The 20818-nt window shown below is 44.9% G+C and overlaps 1 protein-coding gene across 1 annotated transcript in view; it reads right to left on the bottom strand.

The window, feature by feature from the left end:
- Positions 1-20818, bottom strand: part of Ppfibp2 (PPFIA binding protein 2) — a 149196-nt gene that overhangs the window by 6466 nt on the left and 121912 nt on the right. The window contains exons 8-18 of the mRNA XM_032893203.1: positions 17417-17528; positions 15670-15731; positions 14586-14661; positions 13043-13146; positions 10962-11029; positions 10204-10261; positions 9419-9460; positions 5160-5301; positions 4483-4515; positions 3951-4092; positions 3256-3384 (exon numbers count right to left, since the gene is read on the bottom strand). Coding sequence (XP_032749094.1) covers positions 3256-3384; positions 3951-4092; positions 4483-4515; positions 5160-5301; positions 9419-9460; positions 10204-10261; positions 10962-11029; positions 13043-13146; positions 14586-14661; positions 15670-15731; positions 17417-17528 — 968 coding nt within the window. The remainder of the gene's footprint in view (positions 1-3255; positions 3385-3950; positions 4093-4482; positions 4516-5159; positions 5302-9418; positions 9461-10203; positions 10262-10961; positions 11030-13042; positions 13147-14585; positions 14662-15669; positions 15732-17416; positions 17529-20818) is intronic.

Genomic DNA, 20818 nt, shown 5'->3' with positions numbered 1-20818 from the left:
GATCTGATTTTTTCTACCCAGAAACCCATGAGAGATAAATTACTGGAAGAGAGAGAATGAAAGTATGCATAGGCAAACTATTGCATGTTTATATATACAGAGTGAATGTGACGTGAAAATGTCAATTTTCTACATATTATCCATGTAGATTAATGGCTTTTATTAAAACAATAAAAAAATCCCCACCAAAAATTATAATTATAACTTCTCTAGGGGCTGCCTTAACAAGGCACATAGACGTTCTCTGGCCATGTATGAGGGCAGGGTGGACGTGCACCAAGGGTGACTTGATGTAGCTGCAACACTCAACTGAGCACATAAGAAAGAAGCCATGAATAAATGAAGAGCTAGGTCTTGTTCCTAGACAGGACACCTAGGTATTAAAAACCATCCATTCTTAGGGACATAAATTTTTCATTTGAAGTGTGAATGTAATCGCTCATTTGAAATTCCAACCAAGTCATGGGGGGAAGGTGGACCAAACAACTTCATATTCAGTTTTAAATATAAATGGAGATTTATAGATTTTTAAGACAAGCTAGTAAGAGAGATTCCCTTCTAGCAAAGTACAGTTCTCCCCTGGCACCCACAGAAGATGGATTCCAGGAGGATGTTCCAGCCCAGATAAAATCTAGTGTTTACATAGAACCTCCCAAACACTTTAAATCATGCCCAGATTACTTACCACACCAATGCAACACAAACAGCACGTAGGGATGTTTCATTTTATTGTTAGGGAGTGACAAGGAAAAAGTCCATGCAGATTGAGTACCATTTATGTAACCATTTAGGACAACCTAATTGTCCAGCCAGAAATCCTAGGCCTTCTGCACCCCTAGGACCAGCTGTACCCCTAACATGCAGAAATGATTTTTAAGAACTTGCTGAATACCTGGCTAAACAGGGAATTCCTTAAAGGTCCAGAAAGAAGCCAGCACTCTGGAATAAATACTGGGAGAAATACCAAATACTCCTAGCCTAGAGCTTTGGTTTCAGCAGGGCTCAAAAAAAGTTCAGATTCAGATTTTAGTTATTTTATGTATACGAGTACAGTGTAGCCATCTTCAGACACACCTGAAGAGGACACTGGATCCCATTACAGATGGTTGTGAGCCATTCTGTGGTTGCTGGGAATTGAACTCAGGACCTCTGGAAGAGCTGTCAGTGCTCTTAACCACTGAGCCAACTCTCTAACACCTAGATTCAGGTTTTATAAGACAAGAATTTATACAAATAGGGGCACCCTCTGTCTAGAAAATATAAAATTTCAATATAGAATTGGGAAATATTTGGAATGAGAAAACTGTAAAAAAATTACAAATTAACATGAAACCCCTGCACAAAATTCAGTTTTTTTTAGCCCAATTCCCTGATAAACCTCTATGGCAGGTTTTACCATCACATTTTAGGTGTGTGCTCTGACCACAGTTCTCTAATACTTTCTATGAGAACAGAACTTTACTAAGTCTAGCTTCAAGCTCAATCGATAACACTTATGTATTTTTAGTTTTATTCTTGAGACAGGGCCTAATGAAGCTTCAGACTTGGTGGATAGCTAAGGGTGACCTTGAACTTCTGATCCTTCTGCCTCCTCCACCTCAGGCATGCTGGGCTTACAGATGTGTACCTCCATGCCCACTTTGCCAGTGCTGTGGATGGCATGCAGGGCTTTACGCATGTTGACAAGTGCTCGGCAGCAGAGTGACATCAGCAGCCCTCATTTTTTATTATACTAATAAAACAGTATCAGCTCCAAAATTTACAACTGGCACTGTCATATGGTTCTCAGAATCACTGGTGCCATTTCAGAAAATTTCCATTAAGTAACATGTGAGTGGTAACATGTGAGTGGTAACATTATATAGCTCAGGGTGGTGGCCACTCCGCCCCTTAAATGGTTGTCTGCATCCTTCCAGCAGGAGCATCAGACTCATGTTGCCTTGATTGATGTCAGAACAGTATATAAAATTAGCAAGAAATGACAACCTTTTTATAGTGAGTTCACTTTATATTTGAGTATCAACATTTTCTTCCTGCCTTTACTGTTTTTATGTGATCTGGCATTTTGGCTTATTGTTTGGTTTTATTTTAGTATTTTGGGAAAAGAAAGGGGATAAGAAGAGACATGAAGAGTGTCCATTAGGGACACCTCCAAACGGACTTGCTGTTTTGCGTATTTTTTTAGAGCATGATGGGACAGTTATGTGAAAATCAGTGCTCCGATGTCCATGCCACTCACACCTTAGCAGCCCCCTCAGTGCACCTTTCAGTGCAATGTGCTACTGTGAAGATATGAGGGGTACTGGAAGATGTAGGCTTCCCCAAGCCTTTCTATGGAGCCTAGAAGAGGACACCAGTCCAGAGGCAGGTAAGACAGCACAATCTCTTTTCCCAAAAGACACGATGTTGATCCTTGAGTGGCAGGTGGCTGCTGTCCATCTAGATTAGATGTGCAGAAGCTGACATAATTCTAATTAAACTTTAACAAAATACTTATTTTCAATCCCTACATTGCCAAAGCAAATGAGGAGTAGAGGGGTAGAGGCTATGAGACACGTGCACCTTCCAGTAATTGAACAGAGATACCAACCCAGCTTTGGGATTCTACAATCCACTCTGATTGGCTTCACAATCCTGTGTGAAAGGCATCACTGAGAATGAGTGACAACAGAACACAGCCATTCACAGTCTTTCTGGTGGTTAATACTGTCATCCAGTCAGGACCTGGAAAATCCTAAAATCTCTGGGTACTTCTCTGAGACAGTTTCTAGGGTAGGTTAGTTGAAGTAGTAATTTGTACTCTAACTTTTAGGCAGCATCTTCTCATTAGTCGGGCTCCCTAGCTGGATACAAGGGAGGGAGTGGGCATTTATCTCATTTCTTTCCACTTCATGACTGAAGATGTGAAGCTTCCACCACGCCTTCCCCATTGTGACGAGCTGACAGCCAGAATAATCTCTTTTTTCCTCAAGTTGCTTTTATCAAGTTTGGTGTTTTGCTGTTTGTTTGCAAAAACTAGATAAGTAACTCACATAGCCTTTCTACCCCAACCAGGCCTGGCTGCAGAGAGTCTTATGCGTTTACCTCAGCACCTGTGAGTGTGGGCATATCCATCCACTCATGTCAAGCAGACGAGTTCTGTATGAAAGACCACTGCCTTTAGACTCTGAGGCTGGGGCATCCAGCCCCTGCTTGCATTGCACCCTGGCCAGGATTTCAAAAAGCTCTTCACAGATGGCCTGGATGGATCCTTACCATTTCTGTCCCTTGGTGTCCCTGGTCCTAGAAAGTCTTGGCCCTGCAGTTGCCCGGAGACCACCTCGTCGAAACTCCGCCATACCCGGTGCATCAGTGTTGAAGTTTCCTGACTGAGTTCTTCGGATTCTGCATGGAGAGGAATCCAGAGAAAGTGTGAGGGGCTAGATATGCCAGGCTCAATTCAATGCTTTGGGCACTACCATTCCCAGTCCCTATCCTGAAGCCAGGGAAGATGACCTATGACAGTGCTTCTAACAGACTAGATTCAATACTAAGCCTAACCCTGGGCTTTGAGCCACTCCTCACAGGATCAAAGTAAAGGCTGATGCCTTTGAGGAGACTCCAGTTTCTGCCTCAGTTTAGAATTAAACAGTTGGACTAGCAAGTACTTGGCTTTTTGTCTTTAAAATATTTTATGAGAGACACAGAAAGAACATACTCTCGTCTGTGCCTCATCACGGGGGAATGGACATGAGACAGAGGGATGCCTAGGATGAAAGACACATGCAGCTAGCTGTATTTGATGAGTGCTTGCCACACTTCTTCTGAGTCCTGAAAAATACTAGCTCATAGTCTCCTCTCTGAATGTGATCATTCTACCTTTGCATCTGTGCAAATGTGAGATGGAGCAGGGACTCATACAGCATCTGCCTGGTCTAAACACATCATTACAACCATTCCCACCAACTTACTTTCCCCAGAATTTCTTAATGCCTTTGGGGCTCCGTTTGCCATCTGGTGTCAGGGGAGACTGGGGGCTTGACTCAGTACCAGATGAAGTAGATGAGAGTTCATTGGTCATGACGATATCTTCCCAACCACCTTCTGTGTCTCCTAAGGTGGACAGAATGAAAAGGCACGTTAATGAATGGGAGGGGGAACCTTCAGAACCCCACCCCTATACTGGAGCTATCCTTCTGTGGGAGTCCAGACTACTCTTCCCAGTGTTGCCCTTAGGATTGAACTCCATGCCAAGATCCTGGGAGTCAAAAGCGTTTGAGTCACCTCCAGTGACTCTCACTGAGAACTAGTGAGGCCAGAGTTCTCAGATTTGAGTGATTTAATGTCTTCAAATTCTAAGACTTTGGGGTCTAAGTAATTGTAGACTATTCCAATAAGGAGCTCGCTACTTAATCAGAGGGAGACTCTGGAATGTGGGCAGGGCATGAGAAATGGAAAACAAAGGCATTCTCACTTCTACCTCACCTGGAACAGTCACAGTACCTAATACGGGAGCACTGATACTCCAGCCGCGATCTTCAGCAACCCAGAAGCAGAGAAGCCACATGAAGAAGCAAGAGAGGCCAAAGTCCAGCCCCAACAGTAACGGGGAAGCAAAGAAATAAAAAGAGTATCATCTAGCAAAAGAGAAAAACTCAAACAGAAAGGAAAACAATCCCACAAAGGACAAGTTAAAGGGTAACCAAGCTCGGCCCATAGGGTCAGCATGGTGAGAGGAGGCATCAGGCCAAAGGATTCTGGTGCCACTTTCTCACAAGCTTGGATATCCACAGGCAGAGAAGGAGGATCAGCAATGGGAGTGGGGAGCAGTCCCTGTGCAGATACCAGGACTCATACTACAATGACCTGAAGCAGTCTCAGTATAACTGAACACAGTTACTTAAGGATTTATCTAGAGCAATGAAAATATAGGGCAGCATTGAGTTTCACGAACTTTATAAAGCATGGACCCGGGGGAATAGCCAGGTAGAGGAGTTTGGGGTAAGTAAGGAGAACTCTGTGAACACCAAAAGAGGACCTCTTGGACCACATCAAACCATCTGCTGCTGGCCACATTTGCCTAGGAAAATACTCTCAACTTTGGAGTATGTATATTGTCAGCTTAGTGACTGTTAAGGACACTGCTCCTGAGGCCACCAACCCAAGGGCTAGATACTCACTCAGCTTTGGCTGGCTGCTCCCTGAAGAGTCAGGCTGGAGGGAGGCAGTAGGAGGAGATTTGGCAGCTTCTCCATTGGGTGTGGCTCCTGAGAGCTTCCCAGGTAATGTGGGGTATTTCTGCTCTGCTAGGAAAGAGCTGTCCTATTGAAAAGAGAGAAGGGGTAGGGGGGCAGGGGAAGCGTCAAATTAACCCTCATACTCTAGCTCAAACTAGTTAGGAAATCTTTATGTACATAAACTCTTTCTTCAAGAATTGCTTTTCACTTAGGTTGACTCAAAGATCCTTTCTCCTGGTCTAGAAGAAAGGTAATGACCTATCCATACAGTGAGATAGAGAAGGGATCAAGCCCAAATCTAGAGATGACTATAACTACTCTCAGAAAAGGAGCCCTGTGTCCCATGTTAGTTAAAGGTTCATTGAATTCACAGTCCTGAACTCTACCCAGGCTCTTCAAAAACACAAGCCACAGTTTTGGTTGATCCCAAGGGACAGGAAAGCAAGAGGAGTATGGTCCAAGTTTCTCTGATCTCTCTGTATTTGTGCTTTTCTGTGGTTACAAAAGGCTTTTTGTTAAGTAAGACCCTTACTCAGACCAGACCAAGGCAGATCTCTGCAAGGGCTTAGCCATGAGCCTAGCCATGTTACAGCAGTGATAATAGAGTCTATAGGAACTTAGAACCATCCCCTTTGAGGTACCCTTAGATTCAGTAAGCACTGTGGCTAGATTCTGGCTAAAAAGCAATCCCAATAAAGCCAGCTGATTTTAAGGAGAAAGACTAGCATTTATTTTATTTTGCTAAGAAGTATATAAAGATCACTAACACTACAAACCCAACAGAAACATATAGAACACATTGCAAGTGTGAGCATTAAAAGAAAATAAGACAACATCACCAAGAGATCACTTGATTGGACCCAGAAGAAGAGTAATATGAGAGGCAGAACCAATCTTAAAACTGGAAAGTCAGAATGGGGCTGGATGACTGCCAAGACCAAGACAGCTTCAGAAGGTTCATTCACTGAAAGTCAGGTGTGTAGTACGTTTCTGAATTCAGTATGCTTCCATGTCCTAGGAGCCGTTTGAAATTCAGTTCATTCACTGCACATTGGCAAGAGCCTCCACATAAGAATTTAGAAATGAGAAGTCTGGAGAGAAATGAGAGTGTTAAAGAAATCTGGTCCATGAGTAGACATGTCAGAATGTCCAGAAATGAAAGGCATGACATCTTTAAGCTTGTGATGGCCTGCAAGGCAGAGAGGTCAGGCATGATCAGACATGTGAACCAGCCCAGCAGCTTCCCAGTGCTAGCTCATCTACTGGCAGCTGCTTCACACTCACCCAGGGCCCTGTGAAAACAACACCAACTAATGGGCTCCTCCCTAGCCCTGTGAATCAGTCCCTCTGAAAATGAATCCACTTCAAGTACTTTTAAACGGGCCTCTTGGATTATTCTAATACTCAGTCAGATTTAGACCATGGGAAAAGAGTAGTCAAAACAGTTAAGAGATTTTGTGGGCTGGGGAGAGGGCTCTGCAGATAAATGCACTAACTACCCAATCCTAATGACCCAAGTTCAATTCCTGGAACCCACTAAAAAGCCAGATGTGACGGCGTACATTTATAGACCCAGCACTCCTATAGTGGGATGAGGAAGAGAGAGAAGAATCACCCAGAAGCTTGAAGGTCATCTACTTCACAGTGAGGTCAGCGAGTCCACAGTGACTTCAGCTAGCCTGCAGTGAGGTCAGCTAGCTTATGGTGAAGTCATCTAGCCAACAGTGAGGTCAACTAGCCTGAAGTAAAGTCAGCTAGCCCTAAGTGAGGTAATCTAGTCAATGGTGACGTCAGCTAGCCCACAGTGAGGTCATCTAGTCTGTAGTGAGGTTAGCTAGCCCATGGTGAGGTCAGCCAATCTGCAGTGAGGCCATCTAGCCAGTAGCGAAGTCAACTAGCCCATGGTGAGGTCAACTAGCCTGTGATGAGGTCATCAGGCCCTCAATGAGGTCAGCCCTCAGTGAGGTCAACTAGCCTGTGATGAGGTCAGCCAGCCTGCAGTGAGGAATGCAGCTACAGGGGCAACAACAGAGGTCCTCCTTCAGTGAGGAATAGGATGAAAAATGAGCACCTTAAGTAGACCTCTAACACATGTGCTCACACAAACACAATAAACTAGTTGGGCTTTGTTTTAAGTTTAGAGAACCAAAGGACCAGACACCAAGTTCCATCTTCCATAAGAAATACAAAGTGGGGAAGGATTCTCAAAAGGGTTTTTTGTTCAGTGATCACATACGATCCCCCAGTATAAGGCCAGGACAACAGAAAGACCCTGACCATGACCATCTAGAGGTCTCTGAAGAGTTTAGGTACAGACTGAACATGCCCTAACCCAAGGATGATTGAAGGCCCAGACCAATAAGGAACAGAGAGCAATGGAGTGGGCTCTCTGAGCTCTGCTTCAGCCAAGAAACAAAGCTGAGGGAATGACTCACTGTGGAGAAAGGAATGGGACATCAAGGCAGGACAAGAAGGAGACAGGAATACCTGACCCCAATTGTTCCCTAGCCTCAAGAATAACTCCAGCTGTGGGGAGCAAGAGCAGGGCAGAACCTGCCACCCAGCTACTCTAAATCAGAACAAAAGGGTGGCCTACTAGCTCAGAGAGGGCTAAGCTTCTGGCCAGAATGACTCAGGGAAAGCCCTTTCTGTGTAACCTCTCAAACCCTCTGTTTGCTCATTTCTAGCAGGTGAATTCCTCCCCTAGGCTAACTGAAGAATAATAAGCACAGAGCCCAGTAAACCGCTTTCAGCAGACAAACAGAAGAATAGGAAATATAACAGATCAGGTCCAAGGGGACAGCAATCAAGAAGAACAGACCCTAGATACAGAAAAGCACACCATGGTCTGCATCTAGAATATCATGCCCAGGGCACAATTTAAAGAATCCACCACGAACTGAGTGGTGTGAAGGCTGGTGACCCACTCACAGGGGAAGACAATGTACAGCTCTGAGAAGAAAGCACTTACAGAGGGCTGGAGGGACTTAATTCTAGAGTTTTGGGAATGGGAGAGTCCGACTCATTCTACAGGAGACCAAGTCAGGAGTACTTAGTCTGAGGAACTCAGAACACAAGGAACACTCCGCCATAAAAAGCTTTAGTTTAAGCACAGCCCCGCAGGAAGGAGATGCTATGGACAAACTATTGTACCTGTGGAATGGTGCTGGGATGAGGTGATGTGTGTGTGTGTGTGTAGAGGGAAGAGCCATGTTGAGCTAAGCCAAGTTTCATAAGATTGTAATTATGATCAAAGATGTGGGAGAACGCATTTCAATCTAGATTGTGTACTTTGTAAGCAGGCCTACATTACTCATCTCCCATAGTAAGCAACACGATGTCTTAAAGCATGGATGAAGAGCCAGCTGCATGCAAAAAGGAGTAGGTGGCCACTTACATGTTATTTAGAGACAAGTGTAAATGGCTTCTCTGAAGCTGAGGCTGGAAGGGTAATGGCTGGGCCCCAGAGCTTTCCCAGGGCGTCACAAAACACAACAGATAGAAAAGCAGGCAGATGTTTTCTTAGCAATCCCCATGGCCTAAGGAATGTTTGGCTAGCCACAGCACGGACTGCCATAAACACAAAAGCAAATAGAAGCCTTTTCCTGGTACGAGAATACCCATGGGGTCTTTCTTCCACAAAGAATTAGAAGAGCAGAAATGCCCTATTCTGCCATAATGGTATGAAATACAAACAGCCTTCTCAGGCCACATGTAGTGAAGCCCCGTGTCTCCTTTGGAAGGCAGAGGAGACAGAAGAGCCTGTGAAACACAGTGCATTCCCCTTACAATGGTGGCTGGGTGGGGCTGGCACTAATTATACAAAGCTTTAGTTTACCATGAGCTCAATATTGGTCCTCCAGCCTAGGACTATAATCAGTTGTCACTGCAGGATTCTAGGAGGAAATGAGTTCTAATGGAGTTTTTATAACATGATTTGTTCACTGAAGATAGACTGAGTGCACACCTGTGTTTTTAACTGTGGCAAAGCAGAGTTATAATGATAAATGGTAACACTGTGGATAATGGTAGAGAAAGCACATCATGCATATGGACCACACAAAAGTGACATTTCCCCTTTCCTCATTCCTTTGTAACTCTTACAGTTAACACATTTTAAAGCTACAAAAGCTATACCTTGCTAAAATACTCTGGCAAACATCACAACCAAGGACATGTGATAAGGACATAAATGAATGTACCTTGGGCTCTCCCACCGGGGACGTCTGGTTCCCATTGATACACTATGGAGTGACAAGAAGGATTCAAGCATGGGGAGAAAAGGAGAGTTGCGTTAGTCACCATCAGCAGCTCAGAACCACCTTCCTGCTTCCATCTGTGCACTGAGATGTAAGGATTCTGCCTCACTCCTTCATATCAGACGATTACTACCCACAGTAAGAAAGAGGCCACTGTCTAGACCGTGAACAATATTCTGGGTAGTTTCCAGCACTTTGACCAATGGAGCAAGAGGCACGTGGCTGGGCATTGCGTCCTGTCAACTCACAACTTCTGTAGATCTCTACCATGCCACTCTGACAGACGTCAGGGGACAATAGGAAGCATTGCTCACCAGAGGCTCCATCAGGGCAACTCTGTGCTTAGTCATTGCTAAACTCAAAGCTTTCCATTGTCCCCTCCAGCCCTGGGTCCAGTCACATGGTCAAGCTCATCCTCACACAAGGAGCCACACAGCCCTCCTCATATCTTTTCAGACTTTTTGTTCTAAGCTATTTCTCTAATCTTCTAGATTAGCCCAGGCTGTATGTACTCCTGATATCACCCCCTTTACCAACATTATTCCTTCATTTAGAATCCCTGCAGAGAGCCCAGGTACACTAGGGAGATGAGGCCACTATCCATGATCTTCTTGGCTGGATGTGGCATCTGGCTCTGACCTTGCTGTTCCTGTCCCTATGATCTCCTAAAACATGCATGGTCCCACCTGCCCATCCCAGCCCTGTGCTGGGCCGATTGATGAGCTGACCTTATTCCCAGATTCACATCTCAAGTCTTCTAGACTACAGGAGAGTTTCTTCTGAGCCCTGTATAAACACAGAAAGGAATCTTAGTGACCATGAAAAGCGTTCCTGGATGTCATTCATGAACAGGGCATGTTAGATACTTAACCAACAGCCTGCCTTCAGCTTGGAGTAAAGACCAGAGAGAAATCACCTTATAGGAGGTAACCCACATATAAGGTAAGACCTTGGGGCAAGCCAGGCCCAACAGTAGTACTAATAAAAGATGACCACTGGGTGTCCCTAAGGAAGCCCAGTGTCCACAGAGTCAGGGTGGAAGAAAAGTGCTTGGGTCACCTGCCTTTAAATCCAAAAGTAATCGGGGTAGGAAGCTTCAGGCCCCTTCTTTGGGAGGAGGCAAGCACACTCACTAGCTATAGCTTGAAGCATAGCCTAGGATCCTCCAACCCTTCATTTTGGCTCTACCTATCTGAGCAGTCAGCTCAGGGGACCTGTGTCTTCATAGGGGCTATTCTTCTGAGGACATCAAATGCACAGAAGGGGGGGCAATGCTACTGGTGGCCACAAAGAAAACGAAGGAATTATAGCCAACAAGTTCCCTGGCTAGGTCTTTCTTCAATGTCAATGACTCTCAGCCTATGGGAAAGGAAATTCCTCAGCAGCCAGGAGAGGTTGGCTTAACACTGTGCCCAGAGCCCTGTGGCTATACACACCACACCTGCCCAGTCACCACCTACCTTGTGAGCCCTAGAGAGATTCCTACCTGGTCTCCAATGATTTCTGTGGCAATGGAGGTGGCCCTGGGGTGGGAGAGCTGCATCGTGGCAATACCTGTTTCACAAACAGAAGAGCAGCCATGGAGAAATTTCCCTTGATGACTTTCTCCTTGATGACTCCTCTAAGAACGCTTCTGCCCCAGGCTACAGCCATGGTGGGTGTACTTATATTAATGCTTTGTTCTTTCAAGAAATGCTCATCAAGGGCTGGGGATTTAGCTCAGTGGTAGAGCGCTTTGCCTAGCATAAGCGCAAGGCCCTGGGTTCGGTCCCCAGCTCCGGAAAAAAAAAAAAAAAAAGAAATGCTCATCAAGTAATATAACAAGTTCTGAGAGACAAAGGGCATATAAGCCTCCAGGATCAAACCTCCCTTTGTCCTTAAGCCCTAGACCTTAGACATTAGCTCAGGTCCTAGCACCAGACTCCCAAGACTGGGAGGATGCCATCGCCTCTGTTCTTTTCATAGCTTGTCTCATCTTCTCTCATTCAGAAGGTCACTTGTTCACACTATCCTAAACACTTCCTTTTGGCTTAAGAGAACCAGAGTCAAATTCCGTGGCTCACTGAGAGGACCCGAGAGATAGAGTCACTCAGCAAGCATCCACACCATCTATTACCTGCCAACCCTATGGTAGGAATTAAGCATACCCACACCAGGAGGCAGATTAATAAACAGGGATAGAGGAACTATGCCACCTGCCTGTCTGAGACAAAAAGGAGGAAAGGACAGAGTTGTCTTCACTACTGCACTCACCATAGAGCCCTGTCTTTTCCCTCAAGCCCCAGGTCTTTCTGGAAATCTCTAGCCACATAGCCCAGGTATTAAGAACCAGAGCTTGCTGGTCTAACAGACCTAAGTTCAAATCCTGTTTTGCTTAATATCTGCCATCTACCTGCAGAGTGAGTTAGACAAACTCCAAGTCCTGATTACTGCTCAGATATAACTACCAGCAATCTAATGGACTTTCCTTGAGTCAATAATGGGGGATGAGGTGTATGTTACTGGATGTCATTTTCTCCTTTATTAAAGATTAAGCCCTTCACTGAAGGGGCTGAAAGGGACTGCAACCCCATTGGAAGAGCAACAATATCAACTAATCGAACCCCTCAGAGCTCCCAGAGACCAAACCACCAACCAAAGAGTATACATGGGTAGGTCCATGGCTCCCACTGCATATGTAGCAGAGATGGCCTCATCTGGCATCAGTAGGAGGTGAGGTCCTTGATCCTGTGGAGGCTTGTGGCCCCAGCAAAGGGGAATGCTAGAGGGGTGAGGCAGAAGTGTGTGGGTATGTGTGTGTCAGTGGGGGGTGGGGGGAGGTAACCTCTTAAAGGCAAAAGGGAGTGGGGATGGGGGATTTGAGGAAGGGAGACTGGAAAGGGGGACAACATTTGACATATAAATAAATAAAATAATCAAAAAGGTTAAGTCCTTCAAAATGATTAAATAATCATTTTTAGTTTGAACTTTCTAGATCTCATGAATCTTATGGCCCTATTGCAGCCTCCACCCGCTCAAGGCCTCTGTCTGTGAATGTGTTTGCTCATCTGTGTTTAACCACATTCCAGAGAGTGATACAGTGGGGTCAGATTTTACAGCAAAGAGGAGAAAATTCATGCCCTGGTTAGAGGGACTGACAGAGGCATGCGTGAGGCAGGGATGCACTGCTATGGAAGATGCCCATGTCTCTGCATGGTCAAGATGGAATCACTCATTTATCACATATGTGGAAGTCCACTGGGTATAATAAGTCTTGACTGCAGACCCTGGAGAAGCCTTGGTAAATAAAATAATCACCACTCTTGTTCTGTGCTTCATGCCAGAGAGAAAAGATAAACAGAAAGCCAACTAAAGAGGAAAGTTCCTGCCCTTCAGAGTTCCAGTGGCCACCACGCTGTCTCTAGCCAGAGCTCAGCCCCGAGCTCCCTGAACCTTCTTGCCAAAGCTTGAGGACTATCCCTGTCATCAGTTAAGATGTATAATAGATAGGTGTCTGCTGGGTGCCTCTCTACATCAGGCAAGCTCCAATGGCAACTGAACCCTGCATTGTGGGAGGAAGCACAGTACCTCTTGTTTCACTACTTCCTCTGGGCTTTTACTTGTAGCGTTCCATTTCCGGAAGCTTCCCTCTATTTCATCTTCATTGATTGAGAGGGTTCTCTCTGAAGGCCCTGGAAATATTAAAGCATTGGTGAGATTATTAAATGACTACTTTGAGATTTGCTCAAATACTGTGAGACTTGCCCAAAATCTCATACCATGGAACCCTAATGGTGTTTGTTCTCTATTAACAAATACTGAGAAGGACTGCTTCAACTTGGGGGTTCAACTCCATCCTGTCTCAAAAACAAGAAAGACTAAGCTAGATGTACATTGTCATGGTTTGAATATAGAATGTTTGTCATAGGTGCATGTGTTTGGTTCTTAATATTGCTGTTTTGGGAACCTGTGAGGCTTTTCAGAGGTGGAGCCTCATTGGATGAAGTGGGCTGCTAGGCTAAGAGGTAATCCATAGGGGTTACTGCTCGGCCCATTTCTGACCAGTTTTCTCCACTTCCTGGCCAACCAGAATACAAGGAGTCCCTGCTACACATTCCTGCTGCCATGGCACACATGCTTCAAACTGTGAGCCAAAATGATTTTTTCTCTCTTATGTTGCTTCTTGTCATGTTTCTGATGAGAGCAACAAGGAAAGTAATTATTACATGAGGAGACGTTAATAGTGTGATTGGGAAAACTCTTTAGGGCATCCAATCAAGGGTTGCCACCAGGGTCACTTTAAGGTCACAGTTTATCCCTGAATAGACAGGCAAGTCACTTCTTGCTTCCAAGTTCTTATTTATTGGCCAAAGGCCAATCAGGTCCCATGAGGGATTTGGCCCAACATCACAAAGAATAAGAGAAAAGAACCTGCAACACTCATGAGGGGGCCAGCAGGTGCCTTGGGCAGGAACCAGTCAGTTCCTAGCCCTGCAGAGACAACGTTTATTTTCAAACAGAGTCAGTAGCTCAGCCAGAAGCAGTATCCTTCAAACAACCCTCCTGTGAAAAACTAACTGCTCTTGCAGGATCAGCAACAGAAGCCCAGGCCGGTACAGGAGCCACATGAACACCATTGTGCTCATATGAACATAAGATGCTTGCATACTGTACTAGACTGGGTGGTAAACATGAAACACTGACTTTCTATGGCAGCCCGGTCACCTGGTGACTCATAGAAGACCCCTATGTATCTTCTGCATCTTCGAGGAACTACAAATCCTGTGAGAAGCTGACAAGCTCTAAGGCTCATGAGGACTCTGACCCAGTCTGACTCTTTTCACTGCCTTGAAGGGGGTTCCTAAGAAGACAGATTGGGGATCCTCTAATAATGAGAAGGATTCCCAAGAGCTAAAAACCAAATGAGTGGTCCCTAGAAGTTCTGACCTAACTACCATATTGATAAAATTGCCAGAAATCACCATTCGCACCAGCCAAGAGTCTACATATAGATCCATTCTCTATTACAGCTCCAACCGGGGGCAAAGGCCCTGGCAGCAGAATTATTCCTGCTTCTTACATTGTAGACAAAATATCTTTCAGAGGAAATGGGGGTTCCTCTTTCTCTTACCCTGAGTTGCCATCACAATCTCCTTTACCCTTAGGTACTGGTTCAACAGCCCTGTCAGCTCCTCTATCCGACGGTCCTGCCATGGTATAAGAGCAGAACAAGATTAACACCACCTCCAGTCTCCAGTCAACTTTATCTGGAGCACAGTGAAAACAATCCCATATAAGACTGCTAAAGACCCCAAAGAGAGAAAGTCAGGGTCCACTGGGCCCCAGTGGTCTGCCTCACAGGCAGTCTATGACCCTCATAGTACTATACTAAGGTGTGGTCAACACTGACACTCCTGAAAAGGCCTATGTGCTGACAAAACCATACCTCTCTGCCTCATACTCTCTGAAACAGTCTTGATTCAGAGTGCCTCTCATTGCTGTGTCACCCTCTGGAGCTACAGACATAAGACATATCCCAATCTCTTCACCCATACCCTCGGAATTTGAAGTTCTTTATATAACAGATGTTCCTAGAAAGGATCCATTCTTTCAAGGCTACAGCCTGGGGCCTTGGGTCACATGGATTCTGAAACACATGGGTTTGAAGTCTTAGCTCTGCCATACACTGATCATCTGATCCTATGCAAAGTTATCCAAGCATTTTTGAGTCTTTTTCATTTGCTGAAAATGTAGGGCTGTGATTATCAGAGACACTGTTTATACCAGCTAGGTAATTTTCTGTGTATGGATGTGGTTATGATTATGCAGGAATCAGATATGGTATGGTAGCAGGGTAAACTGAGGCATTGCATGCTGCTAAAAGTGTCCCTATGATAGTTCTACTGTGAGAGGTAATCTGCACACATGGGGCTGCTGCTGAGCATGCTAAGAGTTGTGACATGAGCGCAGGGGTTTTTCAGCACACCACCATGAACAGACAGAGCTCTAAGCTGCCTTTGAGAGATTCAGTTTAGGTGAAACTCTCAGGCATCATAAACAAATACTGAAGTTGAGTCTCTAGCGATAAAAGCTGTTGTCTTAACATAGCTTGTCAGTGACAGCACAGCCCTGTCTAGAAGAGCAAAGACCAGAAGGGAGCACAAAGTTAGAGGCACCTGCAAAGAAAGGACAAGGTGCCATGGCAACTGTCTCACCTTATCCTCATTGGCAACCAGCAGTGTTTCCATTCCCATTTTCAGACGGTGGATTTCTTGATCTAAAAGAATTGAGGTATAGAAGGAATTACTTGTACAAATGTTGACAGTTATTTCCATATGCTGATGGCCTTTGACATGTGAATATGGCTCCATTCTGGCACAATGGGTCTCATTAGACATGTGTTGAGTACATTATGAATAACCTAGTGTTTTGTCTTTTCTTTGTATCTAGGGGCAAAATAAAAATATCATTTACTCAAAACTGAGAGGAGTATAAAAAAGTCTTTCATAAACTGCATTTCCTAAGAACATAAATATTCATATTCTATGTATGTATATCATATATATCATAATCAGATGCCTAAGTCAGTTTGAGGGAAGACCATGCAGTCAGAAAAACTAGAAGTAGAAGAAAATTTTAGAAAAGAAAACCCAAAACAATTTATGAATGATAAATGGAGGCTGGACATCATACAAAGCTTTGGCAGTTGGTTTAATTTCAAACTGCATAATCTGATTAAATAAATGTTTATATATGAGCATGGAGCTATAAGCCTATAATCAGTTCTTCCTAGACTGAGGTACAAGATACAAGGTATAAGCCCTGCCGTAACAATTTAGTATCTCGAAATGAAAAAAATTACAGGCTGGAGATATAGTTTAGTGGCAGAGTAATATGCCTTCTATGGACAAGGCCTTGAGCTCAATCCAAAACCAAAAGAAAAGAAAATGAAGGTGGGAAGGGACAGCAAGATGGCGCCACCAGTAAAGGCAGTGGCTGTCAAGCCTGATGACTTGAGATGTTCTCACTCCAGCTGGAGAACCAAGCCAGGCGCTGAGGCCAGGATCAGGCCTCACCCTGGCAGCAACCCAGTGGACTGATATTGCTCAGTATCCAGGTGGCAAGTAGGAGCTTAGACATGTGTGATCTTTCCATATCCTTGGAGAGTTGCCATAAACATACTATGCATGCTAAAAACACTTGAGGGTTTCTTTTGCTTTTAATCAGCAAGACTTGAACTCCCCAGGGAGCGTCCAGTATCCCTTCACTTATTTAATGGCTCAGTTTTAGGGTGAGCCAAATATTGTGCTAGGCTCCAAGGGGCTTTTAAACAAAGATAAAAATCCTTGAGTCAGAATAGGGTGACCTCAAGACCTCCCAAAATACAGCACTACTAAGTAACAGTATGAGCTATGCTGGGAACAAGAGGCTGCTGAGTTCAAGAATAGCAGGACCAGAGTCAGCTACTTGGGGTCAAGTGGTCAGGAAAAGCTTCCTGAGAAAAGACATTTAAGTGGAACTCTAAGGATGACAAGGAATCAGTTTGCTTCTGTAACCTCAGGGCCTTGTACAAATGTCAGGCAGGATGAACTACTAAGCCTCCTCTTTGGTGGTAACACAGAAGCAAGGCCTTTCAATCCAATGAAGTCAGGTTGCTTTTAAGGGGAAAAAAGCTCCAGAGGGGGCTGCACAGAGCTTCAATCAATGTTGTGAGAAAAGCCTTCAGAGCTGAGTGTTCTAGGTTAAGGGAGGGGCATGACAAAGATCTCACAACAGAACTCAGCGTCCCAGGCAAGCACACTGTATGCATAAATGTATGCTCACACACAGAGATGCAGGTATGTGTACGTTATCCACCCCCAGACATGCAAGGACACAATACTCATTCACAGATACATGCCCACTTATGAGAGTGGGACCAGGGCTTAAGACAATGAGCTCTGTCACAGTCCATCTAGTTACCTCGCTCTGCATGGTCACTGTGGAGAGCTGTATTCCGAGAGAGTTGGCTGTGAAGACGCTCGATTTCTGCATCTTTTAGGGCCACCTGTTCTTGCAGCTGGGCTACCTCAGCCTGAAGAAGCAACAGAGAATCCCTTCCGGGTCAGAGAGACTTCCAGCTCATCACAAAGTACCTCATGCCATAATCTAGAGCCCACTGGATCCCGAAAGACAGAAGTGAAGGACAGGGGCAAGGATTAAGAGTGGATAACTGCCCTCCCCACCGGGTGGGACCCTGGAGAAGGAACTCACTCGCCTGCCACCACCTTGCTCCTGTATCCCCTTATCTGACAAAGCTCTTTCTCTTCCCTGCTCTGTAAAGCATGGGTTAAAGTGAGGCCAGAGGAGCTGGGACTGTATACAGTGGGAAGGTACAAAGGGAAGGCCCTGTCCCTGCTGCACAAGTTGGACTCTTGATTTTGCATGTGGTCTTTCCTCTCCCAAGATACACATACTGCTTAGATACTCTCCTTTTGTGCAGTTAATGCTTTTGCCCAACCTCCAGGCACAGTTGCATGCTTGCCAATGTGCATACATAGTGTGTAAAGAATGTATACTTTTCTTAAAGGAAAGCACATAGGCCCACTGTACACACATCCGTACATGCACACATGTACAGGCATTGATACAGAGTAGTTCCCACATCTCCACTATGCATAACAGGTTACATTTCATCCCAGCTCTATGCATGGTTATCCATGTTTTCCAGACTCAATAGAAAATCAGAGCTCCTTCTATCTCACTCCAAGAGGCCTTTTGTAGCCAAACAAATCTAGAATCTCTCATGTTCCAGTTGCATGACCTTGGACAAATAATTGAGTCTTTCTGAGTGTTGGCTCCATAGCTTCTACTTCCTGGCCTGTGGGAAGACTATAATATAACCGTTATGAGCAACTCTCATGTCACATATGAGAGGCCCAGTCAATACTGCAATCATAGGAACATATGAGCAACTCTCATGTCACATATGAGAGACCCAGTCAATACTGCAATCATAGGAACATATGAGCAACTCTCATGTCACATATGAGAGGCCCAGTCAATACTGCAATCATAGGAACAGTTCATTCTACCTTATCCCTTACCTTAGGAAAAAGCTCCATTCTAAACAGCAAACCAAGAAAAGGTTTAGAACTAAGCTTTGAGCAGTAAACCCACAGAAAAAGCATCTACCCTGCCCACTGCTTGCCCTGTAGGAAGCTAGTCATATTCTAACTCTGGTCGTCAGAGTATGATGTGGGGCCAAGTCAATCACTGAACTGCAGCAAGGAACCAAATGAGTACTGGTCCTGTTGGTGACTCTTCTGCCTGCCAAGTTTTGCTCAGTGTTATCACACACTACAGCCACTATTCTCACTGTTTTCAAATCTATGTAGTCCTGTGAGAACCTGTGGGAGAAAGCTATAATTCTGAAAAGACTGAGAGAAGCCAGGATCAGTACATGACCTGGGAAATCAGACAGCCTACAAGTGATGAGGCAAGGACGCTGTCTTAGTTACTACTGTTCTATTGCAAGAAAGAGACAGCGTGACCAAGGCAACTCTTAAAAAAAGAAAGTATTGGGGTTGAGGATTTAGCTCAGTGGTAGAGCACTTGCCTAGCAAGTGCAAGGCCCTGGGTTCGGTCCCCAGCTTCGAAAAAAAGAAAAAAAGAAAATATTTAACTGGGGACTTACTTATAGTTTCAGAAGGTTAATACATTATCATCATGGCAGGAAGCAGGCAGGCATGGTGCTAGAACAATAACCTAGAGCTTTATATCCTGATCCACAGGCAACAGGCAGAGCTAGAGAGAGACTGGATCTGGCATGAGCATTTGAAAAATGTAAAGTCCATCCTCGGTGACATGCTTCCTCTAACAAAGAAACACCTCCTAATCCTTTTCTAAATAGTCTGCCAACTAAGAGCTAGACATTCAAATACATGAGCCTATGGGAGGGGGGGAGTGTTCATTAAAAACAACAGATTGTCAACCTCTGACATATACTCCAATGCAGAACGCCACCCACCCAGCCTGGCTGCTCCAACATAGAGCTTCACATACCTCAGTCTCTCTGCCACATCACAGGACTTCAGCAGCCAGCCTGCTGCTCCATGCAGAGCTTTACCCACTCACCCTGTCTGCTCTAATGCAGAACTCAATCCACACCCCAAGCCTGCTCCTTCAGTGTAGAGCTCCAGGCACTCCAGGCTGCACGCTACCAGGTTAACAGGAGGAATGAAGACTGGTCTTAAGCGACTTGGGATTTCTCAGCCTTCTCAATGGTTCTGAATAAACCTTCCCTCCCATCCTCCAAATGGGACAGAGATATAAAGGAAAACAGGAGACGCAAGGTCAGATTTCTTTACTGCAAAGCTCACTATGGACCACGTTCCTGTACTCTGGGCTATACCCAGATTCAAAAGAGCCAAGTCTGGTTATAACATCCAGTTTACTGAGATGGGCACTCAGGATGGATCGCGCATCCTTTGGGACCTGCGTATTCGCTGGCTTATGGATAATGGCTCCAATGGCTTCTGACAACTCTAGCCTAAGGATTCTCGACCTAAATCTACCAGGGTCAGGATATTCTTCAGAGATTAATCTCTCAAATTTTCTTGCATGGCTCCTTGTTCATGGTTGTTTAGTGTGAACAGGATAGTTTCTGTTAGAAATCCAATGTTATACTTACCTGCTAGCCTTATAGACAAACTTCAGTGATGTGGGCCTAATGAGTCAGAGTGTAGCACCTGGCACTCAGGGGTCTCTTCTTCTTGAAGCTAGCCTCTGTATGAGGCCACTGATGTACTATGAATCCTGTTTTAATTACTCTTCTATTGTTGGGATAAGACACCATGACCAAGGCAACTTATAGAACAAAGTTTATTGGGGGCTTAGTTTCAAAGGCTGAGTCCATGACCACGATGGCTGAGAGCATTATGGAGACTGAAGCAGTAGCTGAGAGCTTATACTATATCCACAAGAATGAGTCATAGAGAGCTAACTAGGAATGGCATAGACTTTCGAAACCTTAAAGCCCACCACCCAATGACACATTTCTTTTAAAAAGGCAACACTTCTTTCCAAACAGTCCCAACAACTGGTGACCAAGGATCCAAAATATGAGCCTTTGCCACAGATCCAAGTGATTTGACTCAATCTTTACTCTGAAAGTGCCACAGAACAAGGAAAAACTACAGGTTCTCTGCTATCCTTAGAAGTCTACCTGACCCACAGGTAAATAGATAGCCCCATACAGACCATGGAAAAACTCTGCTGCCAGAGATCCACAACAATCAGAAGCCTGGCAGTGTGGCAGAGATGTGTGCTCTGGGTCCCTGCAGAGCAGGAAAAGATACTCTGCATCCCTACAGGACAGTATCT

Source organism: Rattus rattus, chromosome 2, assembly GCF_011064425.1.
Source record: "Rattus rattus isolate New Zealand chromosome 2, Rrattus_CSIRO_v1, whole genome shotgun sequence".
Taxonomy (NCBI): domain Eukaryota; kingdom Metazoa; phylum Chordata; class Mammalia; order Rodentia; family Muridae; genus Rattus; species Rattus rattus.
This window is presented reverse-complemented; position numbering and strand designations above follow the sequence as displayed.